Source organism: Scardinius erythrophthalmus (genome assembly GCF_964197995.2).
Source record: "Scardinius erythrophthalmus genome assembly, chromosome: 20".
Lineage (NCBI taxonomy): Eukaryota > Metazoa > Chordata > Actinopteri > Cypriniformes > Leuciscidae > Scardinius > Scardinius erythrophthalmus.
In genome coordinates this window covers 19,901,129-19,911,447 of record NC_138240.1, presented here as the reverse complement: position 1 = coordinate 19,911,447, position 10,319 = coordinate 19,901,129, and the positions used below count along the sequence as shown (strand labels likewise).

At 37.2% G+C, this 10,319-nt stretch overlaps 1 protein-coding gene across 8 annotated transcripts in view; it reads left to right on the top strand.

Moving 5' to 3' along the window:
- gapvd1 (GTPase activating protein and VPS9 domains 1) overlaps positions 1–10,111 on the top strand; it is a 45,172-nt gene extending 35,061 nt beyond the window's left edge. For all 8 annotated transcript variants that reach the window (XM_081349612.1, XM_081349610.1, XM_081349607.1 and 5 more), the window contains 10 exons: positions 857–928; positions 1,012–1,143; positions 1,977–2,106; positions 2,236–2,348; positions 2,632–2,791; positions 2,977–3,164; positions 4,098–4,311; positions 4,721–4,793; positions 4,883–5,080; positions 6,625–10,111. In XM_081349612.1, coding sequence (XP_081205738.1) covers positions 857–928; positions 1,012–1,143; positions 1,977–2,106; positions 2,236–2,348; positions 2,632–2,791; positions 2,977–3,164; positions 4,098–4,311; positions 4,721–4,793; positions 4,883–5,080; positions 6,625–6,765 — 1,421 coding nt within the window. In that variant the 3' untranslated portion in view covers positions 6,766–10,111. The remainder of the gene's footprint in view (positions 1–856; positions 929–1,011; positions 1,144–1,976; positions 2,107–2,235; positions 2,349–2,631; positions 2,792–2,976; positions 3,165–4,097; positions 4,312–4,720; positions 4,794–4,882; positions 5,081–6,624) is intronic.
- The last annotated feature ends 208 nt before the right edge of the window (positions 10,112–10,319 follow it).

The window sequence follows — 10,319 nt, the reverse complement described above, 5'->3', positions numbered from 1 at the left end:
CGCTCATTAGCAATTAGCATTTAGCATGGCTTGGGTGACGAGTTTGTGTTTGTGACCCCCAACCCTGTCTGTTGCTGTCTGTGTTCCTCACACAGTGCTCTATTGGACTGCAGAGGGTGAACTCCCAGGTAACCCACTCTTCAAGCTCTCTCCCACTCAATCTAGTGCTGTACACCAGCGGCCCGAATTTGTACTAGATCCCGTAGACTCCTCCTTGCCACTCTGTGACATGACACAATCGAGCTTCATCTTTTCATTCATGCAGCCATTTTGGTTTAACATGGTTTATTTTGCAGTGGTTGACCTCTATAAAAGGACATTTGCTGAAATTTGCACTTGAAAAATATGCATAATTTACTGTAGGCACCAAAACTACCAGTACTTTGGTTACAAGTCAAAACTAAAATAAAAAATTATTATTAAAGTATTCCACTTTTTAACCGAAAAAGACTTATTAAAAAAGAAGTTTTAATAGCATATTGATTTTTGCTCTTGGTATCGAGATTCATGATTTTACCATTATTGGTAACTACTGAATTTTTGCTATTGTAACCTCTTTTCTTTCTCTATTTTGCACACAGCCTAAATTCACATGAGCATACATATGACATTCTGCAGCACAGAGCTCCACATCTGTGTGTTTGCACTTTAGTAGTGACATGCTTCCTGTTTTAGTTCCCCATTACTAAAATTTTGGTTGTGGCTTATCTGTGGAGCAAAAGCATTCTTAGCATGTTTATCCATTTGCCACAATGGACTGGAGAGAGTCCGTGTCTTGAGGTTAGCTTTCTCATAGGAACACAACTGCAGCGTTCTGCCGTTTTGTGAGAATAACGGCTTCTGCTCATCTGTGCAGTGCCGATCGCGGGGCTCCGAAAGCGGGACAAGCCAGAAAAAGACGAGCAAGGAGCAGAGAGGGTCCCACAAGGTCTGCACACATTTAACTTTATCATACACTCTCTGCCACCATTGTCCACATTGATCACGTGTATGCATTTTTGTGCATCTCAGATGAGCATTCAATGCTCAGACAGAACTCTAAGACCCAGTCAGCGGAGGCAATAATGGACAAGTACATCAGGTACATGGAGAAACGACCCACCCACAGTGATGGAGCAGGTTCTGGAAACTATATTGGACAAGGTTTGCCAAATAACAATATTCATGCTTTATACACGAACACACACAAGGGTATACACTCTCTTTCTTCAGTGTTGAGGAGTAACAATAACTTGAGGAGTAAAAGTAGTGATGCTTCTAATGTAACATATTTTTTTTTGCAGTCTGATTGCAGTTCAGTTGTTTTAAAGAGACCGTATCCTGTCCAATAACAAACTACTTTTTCCAGCAAACACACTCCTACATTGTCCTCTCATTTGTAGCATTGTCCAATTAATTTAAACCTGCCATAAAATAGCCCATAAAGCTGACATGTCAATAAACTTAAATACAACTACAAGAAGAATTCATCAGTTAATAGTTAATCTGTCATGTTTTTGTAGCAAATTATTATATATAAAATGGGAAAATTAGATATTTTCTTGTTTTATCAGTTATATTTTAGTATATTGCTGTCACCCTTTTGTCCCTAATAGCTTAATGTAGTCAGCCACCTTTTGTTATTAACTTGTATCGTAGTGTTTGAAAGGAAATAATGGCAGCTCCCCGGTTATTCCGGTTACTTTATTTTAAGGTGTCCTACATTTGATTACTGAGTAATATTATTTGGCAACATGTACTTACTATAGGGTTGTAGTATGTACTTACAACATGTACTTACTGTAGGGTACACATGTTACATATGTAACAAGGAAACTGTAAATTAAGTGTTATCACTGGGGAAACTATTTATATTATCTACAAATTAAAGTAGTTAAAGACATAGTACTATTTATTATGCTTTCTACTCGCATCTGTTAGACATAATTTATCACTGATACAATTTGTTGTCTGCTGTTTTGCTCTGTGTGTTACAGAGTCTTGTAGAGAAGGAGACAGTGAGCATGACTCTCCTAAAGATGAAGTACTGCAGAACATCTCTGCAGATGACCTTCCAGACTCTGCCAGTCAGACAGCACCACCTCAGGACAAGACGTTCTCCTTTAGGTCACTCAGACAAACTCTCAGTAAAATCAGTATATTCTGAAAGTCTAAATCTCAGTTAGAAACCAAAATGGCAATGCACATTTAACACAATCAGACTGATAACCTGCCATGTCTGTTTCATCTCTGCAGTGATATTAAGAAGAAGCTTCGCATGGCGCTGTGCTCTGCAGATTCGGTTGTATTTCCCATCATTCCACCTGCAACAACACGTAACGGCCTCCCAGACCATGCAGAACCCGAAGGTTCCTATTATCCATATTATCTTTTATTATTTATGCTTAATGAAAATAAAAATAATTTTTATAGCCATTATATTGAATTATCATGTAGTACTACTACTACTACTACTACTAATTACTATTATTATTATTAGTAGTAGTATTCAGTCCCATTTAAAACAAACCTTCTTTTGAAATAAAGTTTTTGTAGCTCTCTGCTCATGGGGTGAAAGTAGCTGTTACACAGGTTCTGAGGTTCAAAACGCTGTGCATTTATGTCTGGCCCCTGTCTCCTCTCTCTTCTCAGACAACGAGATCGTGTGCTTTCTGAAGGTGCAGCTGGCGGAGGCCATTAACCTGCAGGATAAGAACCAGATGGCTCAGATCCAGGAGACTACGCGCTGCGTCAGCCACCTCGACCCCCGCACCTGCAGAAAACTGCTCACTGCCATGGCAGAGGACTACAGGTACACACATTATTCTCTCTCTCTATCTCTATCTCTTAATGTCTCACTAACTTTCTCTCTCATTGTCTTTCTCTTTTACTCACTTCTCTCAAACACAGCTATGAATCACAATTTATTAAAAGATTGTGCTGACATATTTTTGGGCATGACTCCATAATGAGCGCTGTGATGGTTTTGTGCTGTAGGAAGCGGGCTCCGTACATCGCATATCTGACACGGTGCCGGCAGGGCCTGCAGACGTCTCAGGCTCATCTGGAGCGACTCCTGCAGAGAGTGTTGAGAGATAAAGAAGTGGCCAACCGCTACTTTACCACTGTCTGTGTCCGACTGCTCCTGGAACACATGGAGTCTAAGATGCTTGACTTCATCAAAGGTTTATATGGATCTCTGTATATGAGAATACACTTTTTGTGTTGATTGCCAAATCCTGAAAAATCCAGTGCTTTATTTTAAGTCATTCACAGAGCAAAGGTGGATATTTGACTCATTAGAGCTGAGGTCTCAAACTTTAATTATCTCTCCATTGGGGCCAGTTCAGTGGTTACAAAAATACATGTGTTTTTTACAGCTACTAATTTTATAAATTAATTTATACATGGTTGGCCCTTTTCAGAGTATAGTGACTCATATTACACTACTATCTAGCGTACTTCTCTGCTGTTTAGCGGATTAATGATGTCTGAGATTTTTAAACTGTAATATTGTGAAATCTATTTAAATACATTTTAAAATGTAATTTATTCCTGTGATGGCAAAGCTGAATTCTCAGCATCATTACTCCAGTCTTCAATGTCACATGATCCTCCAGAAATCATTCTAATATGCCGATTTGCTGCTCAAGATATATTTATTATTATTATCAATGTTGAAAACAGTTGTGCTGCTTAATATTTTTGTGTAAACCATGCTACATTTTTTCAGGATTCTTTGATAAATATAGTTTTAGTTGTAATAGAAATGTTTTATAACATTATAAATGTCTCTTTTGATCAAATTAATTCTTGCTAATTAAAGTATTAATTTCTTTAAAAAAATCTTATTGACCCACCTTTTGAATGGTAGTGTGAAAGGACTAAAAAAAATCAATAATTCATTTTTTGGTAATTAAAATAGTATAATTTCATATAGACAGGCAAAATAAATTAGCTGCAGTAGCTGCAGCTGGTCGAAAATCAACAATATTGTCGTAATGCAACACAAATGTTTCTTAATGTACATTTAATTAAACTATTAGCATTTGAGTGGTTGTATGAAATGATAGATGAGACCTCTGTTTTTGAGTCTGACTCTCTCTGTTGTTCCACAGCATTTCAGGGCTGCACAGCATCTGACGATAAGACAGCAGCCGTGGAGGATTTCCTGCGTTACCTGTATGGAGCCATGGCCCATGATGCCATCTGGCAGTATGCCAGTGAGGAGCAGCTCCAGGACGCCCAGATGGCCATCGAACGCAGCGTCATGAACCGCATCTTCAAACTGGCATTCTACCCCAATCAGGATGGGGACATCCACAGAGACGAGTGAGGAAACTCAAATATTTACTATGCGATCAAAATTTTCCTTATTCCTTTCCATGTTGATTCATACATTGTGTCTGAATTAGATGTGATGCATCAAACAATCTCCTCTATACTAATCCTCATGTTTGACATTTTGTCAATCACATAGTTTAAATTTTCTCTGGATAGCCTTGCACAATGAAATATTATTGGTCCAAAATCCTGTTCATGCCTGCATATTAAACTATAACAAAATCACTGTCAGTTGAAACATTTACTTAGCACAAGAAAACTTATTCTCAACTCAGTTTAGGACACCATTTTAGCATTTTAACATTTACTTAGCACAAGAAAACTTATGCTCAACTCAGTTTAGGACACCATTTTAGCATTTTAAATGTATTTTAATGGAATGTCTCCTTTATTCAAGGCTTTTCCACGAGCACATTCAGCGTCTGTCTAAAGTGGTAACGGCCAATCACAAAGCCCTGCAGATCCCAGAGGTAACTGTTTGCTCTATGTCTCAGAATATATGATATTGCTCTATGAGTCAAAATATATCTAGAAATATAATGTGTGTGAATCTGTGCAGGTGTATCTGAAGGAGGCACCGTGGCCCTCAGCACAGGCTGAGATCAGGACCATCAATGCCTATAAGACCCCACGAGATAAGGTGCAGTGTATCCTGCGCATGTGCTCCACCATTATGAACCTGCTCAGCCTGGCCAATGAGGACGCTGTCCCCGGGGCGGACGACTTTGTCCCCGTGCTCGTCTTTGTCCTGATTAAGGTGAGTTAAGAGACAAAACCATAGAGTGATATCATGCTGCTAATTGCAATAAGTGTGCTGTGTATTTTGTAACATTTCTGATAGTTGGCACTAAGGCCCAAAAGCTTTGTTGTCTTCTATGTAATAAAATTTCCTTTGCTATATAAAAGTATATGACTTCATTAAACTGCTTTTAAGGTGTAATGGAAATTGGCACATCCTTTCAAATACAAGCAACTCAGTTGTAAATTCATAACAGCAGGGTTCATTCCTTCGTCTTTTAAAAACATGCCCAATATTCCCTTGTTTTTGCCTCCTAGAGACCAGACTCACATAGTCTCTGACTGTTATAAAATACTGTAATTCCCTTTAGTTATATATGTTGTATAAAATTAGCTGGTTGTGCAAGTTATATAATTATTCTTTTAATTCTATATACATTTTAAATAAATCAGTCGTTTCAAATGCTTCATAGTTATTTTGAGATTTGCTAAAAATGGTTTAACTGTGTTAATGTAATATTTTATTATTATTATTATTATTATTATTTATGGTTTTAAAGATAAACATTTTAAGAGCATTAAATTATGGCAAAAGTAAAAATCGGGGAAATGAGCATGCACAAATAAATATCCATTATCGAATGATACAGAAAAATTCTATAATAATAAAAATAATCTCAATATTAACCATTAACCGGTATGGTATTGATATGTTGCATCCCTGCTACAAATAACATTTTACATAACATTTTTTTAATTCTTTGTGATTTTAGATTTTAGATAGACCATTCAAAAGTTGGTTAGGTTTTTATTTTTTATAAAGAAGTCTGTTACGCTCAATAAAGATGCATTTATTTGATCAAAAATACTTTAGAAACAGTAATATCATGAAATATTACAGTTGAAAATAACTGTTTTCTATTTAAATACATTTTAAAATTCCATTTTTATTTCTGTGATGGCAAAGCTGTATTTTCAGCATCATTGCTCTAGTCTTGGGTGTCACATGATCCTTCAGAAATCATTCTTAATATTTTCTACTCAAGAAACATTCCTTATTATTATCAATGTTGAAAACAGTTGTGCTGTATTGTGCTTGTATTTTTCAAGATTTTTTGATGGATAGAAAGTTCAAAAGAACAGCATTTATTTAAAAGATCTTTTTGTAACTCTTTGAATGTCTTTACTGCCATTTTTGATCAATTTAATGCACTCTTGCTGAATAAAAGTTAAAAAAAATGTTTTTTTTAAATCTGCCCCTAAACTTTTGAACACTAGTCTGCTTCAAGGTTAAAACCTCTCAAGTCTTCAGAAGCAAACTTAATGTACTGATTCTTATCCTAGAGTTGTTTTGTTTGCTTGCTGGTGTCTAGGTTTTGTTATTGTGTGAGTTTTTCTCCTTCTCCCCACCCCATACCTGTTTGTGTTTGCGATGCACACGCCTACACCAGATTTTCTAAACTTGTAAGTGTGCTTGAATGTGTAAGGATGCACAATGTGGGTGGTCAGATGTTATCTCGTGCGTTAATTCCCCCCTCTCGCTCGTTCTCTCCCTCCCTCCAGGCAAACCCACCCTGCCTTCTGTCCACCATTCAGTACATCAATAATTTCTACGCCAGCAGGCTGAGCGGGGAGGAGTGCTATTGGTGGATGCAGTTCACTGCCGCCGTGGAATTCATTAAAACCATCGACGATCGCAAGTGAAGCAGAACAGCCACCTGTATGGGCAGACTGTAGGAAGGAGAAAGAGAGAGAGAGAGAGAGGACAGCGCGGACGACTACTCTCCCCTTCATCACAGCGAGGCATCGCCTCAGTCTGTATAGCTGTACATAGAGACAAAAACAAGTTTAAAAGCGATCAAAAATTAGACATGATCATGACAGGTTTTACTACGGTGGGGTATTAAACGAATGAAAATAAATAATGCGGCCGGTGGCGACATTGATACTGATCTCGCTTATAACCCACGTCTTTTTTCTGTAGTATTGGGGAGGTGTTGGGGCTTAGAATCAAATTTTATATTAAACAGATTTAGCAAGTAATTAGCTGTTAAAACATACCTATCAAATGAAAAAGGGACCAGGAACTACCGGCAACGATTATGTATCGGGACGCTTTAGAGGGGAATCCATGATTCTGTCCTTCTCGTATAAACCGTGCAATCTCACCCCATTCATAGCTAACAGTCACACGCCGAGTCATATCATAACGCATCACTATAGATGCTGCCAGTGTATCAATGTTACAGTTTATCAAATTAATCATGCCATTATCTTACTAGGGCAGCTTGTTCTATGAATGTAAGCAGGTGTTGTCATTATTGTACATTCATACTTTACTACGTTTCCCAGACAATTTGGACAAAAGGGCCCACATATTTATATAAAATAAAATGTATTTATTACTTAACTCCTGTATTTAATGTTTTATTATATTTACTGACTTGTTCCATGAATTAGCTGTTGGACAGATGCACACGGTTCGGTTGAGGAAACAAGTTTAAGAAAAATTAAGACTCACTGAGAGCAGCTAAAATAGGGTGTCTTCACATTTGCGGTTAGATTTGTAAATTAGTGCCTTGCAGATATTTGCAGTAACACGTGTTCTTTTCGTGTCTCGCATCTTCCTGGAAGTGAGGAAGTCGGATCTGTCAAAGTCAAGCCTGGCTAAGCGTCAGTAATGCTATAACCAACCTACAGTAAAAAGTACAACATGCCATATAGAAACACCCCACAATTGGACGTTCAGTATGTGGATTGTTATTTGCGTTGAATAGTAAGAAAACTTAGACAATAGTTACTGCTGAAAATATTTTTATTCAGTTTGATATTGACCTTTACTTGTGTTTAAAGTCCATGTATTGTTTTCAAAGTTCTTACTTTTCTAGGGTTAAAATCATTGTTATTTTTATAATGCAGTTCCCAAGTAAAACTTTGAGTTAGGAGGACTATTTTTCTGTACTTTGAGGTACACTTTTAGAAAAGAAAACAGCAGAAAATGTACCTTAAGGGGAAAAAGAGCTTGTTATTGGGGCAGTATCCTCAAAGGGACACCTTTGTACCTTATTTACCCCTAAAAGGTTCATAGTAGTTCCTTAAGGGCACATATGACTACTCTAAGTTACTAATCTGGGGGTATATAAGCTACAAACTGGCCTTCTTATGGGAGCTGCCCCACTGACAAGCTGTTTTACACCTAAAGGTAATTTTTTTTTTTTTTCTGCCAGTGTATTGAGTTTAGATAGAACAAAGAACATTTTAACACTGTGGCATCATCAAAGCTTGAGGACTAGTATATTGATGTTGCTGAGGAGAATATATCTATGCGATTCAGGCTACCTCGTGTCATAATCCCATAAACAGCAAGCACACGTTCTTCATAACAGTTTTTGCTGTTGACATCGGCACAATATATTATTTAAACAGGAATGTAGAATATCATACTCATGTTATTGCTAAATTTATCTTTATCACATCAGAACTTCCCAATAACATTTGCACTTGCGTAGAACTAGGGCAAAATAACTGTACCTAACATTTTGTGTGGTTGTCTTGAGTTTCCCCCCTTTCAAATCTGTTTGTTATTGTTGCTCCTAAAGATGTGTGAATATCTGATAACATACTCTGGGTGTTGATTTTGGTCCTAAATATAGTAGATGCACTTAGAACAATTAGTTCTACCTCCAACTGTGTACATAAAGGGATAAATAAAATTGTTGTAATGCATTCTTTTCCTCTAGCTTTTGTTGCCTTTAGAGCCCTGTATATACTTGTTTTCCTTCTGATTTGAATGGCGCATGAACGCGATATCGTCGTGTATCTCTCTCTTGCACAAACTGTAATGCGAAGAGCATCAGCTACAAGGCTTAATTTGCAGTGCACTTTGGAACAACACTGATATTCTGTATAACATTTATATTCTATATAAATGCTATAGCAGACTATCTTTGTTTCTACTGGTTCCTTTTTAAATTATAATGTGATATACATTTTTGCCTTTTCAATATTTTCTGTAATGTGGAATCGGGTATTATTGATCTCAATATCTCAAATGGTTCAGGATTGCACACTATTTTGGTGCTCTGTTTGTTTGCAGTGTTTGGATTATTTTTTTTTTTTTAACCACAGCAGAAATGTTGCATTTGATGGATCTTGGTGAAATTAGTTGCCAAAGGAATCAAAGACTTTATATTTTCATGGCATGTACTTTTACCAAGACCTTTTTGTGTATAAAGTCTGCCCTAACAAAAATATGCACCTTGAGGTTTGTGTAACCTGTGGCAAACATTTGAAGAGGACTTAATCTTGATTTATTTTTTTATTTTTCTTGAGATTGAAAGGTTGGTGTTTTTGGTGTTCTACAGGGTGGGCCATTTATATGGATACACCGTAATAACATGGGAATGGTTGGTGATATTAAAGTCCTGTTTGTGGCACATTAGTATATGTGAGGGGGCAAACTCCTCAAGATGGGTGGTGACCATGGTGGCCATTTAGAAGTTGGCCATCTTGGATACAACTTTTGTTTTTTCAATAGGAAGAGGGCCATGTGACACATCAAACTTATTGGTAATGTCACAAGAAAAACAATGGTGTGCTTGGTTTCAACGTAACTTTATTCGTTCATGAGTTATTTACAAGTTTCTGACCACTTATAAAATGTGTTCAATGTGCTGCCCATTGTGTGAAGAGTGGGAGAACAGGGTTGCATTGACAATCCAACACAATGGGCAGCACATTGAACACATTTTATAAGTGGTCAGAAACTTGTAAATAACTCATGAACGAATAAAGTTACGTTGAAACCAAGCACACCATTGTTTTTCTTGTGACATTACCAATAAGTTTGATGTGTCACATGGCCCTCTTCCTATTGAAAAAACAAAAGTTGTATCCAAGATGGCCGACTTCTAAATGGCCACCATGGTCACCACCCATCTTGAGGAGTTTGCCCCCTCACACATACTAATGTGCCACAAACAGGACTTTAATATCACCAACCATTCCCTATGTTATTACGGTGTATCCATATAAATGGCCCACCCTGTACATTTAACCGGAAGAACTAAAAAGCGACGGCCTCGTGCAAATATTATAACCCACAAGACTAATAGTCTTTGAGGTTTCCAATAGGGCAGTTTTTAATTGAACAGTTGAAATACACTACTGTTCCTTTGAACACACTTTTTAGCAGAAGTGACTTAAACAGGGTTTTGGTGTACTGTACTTAACTGAACTGGCTTAATATCTGCACAGTA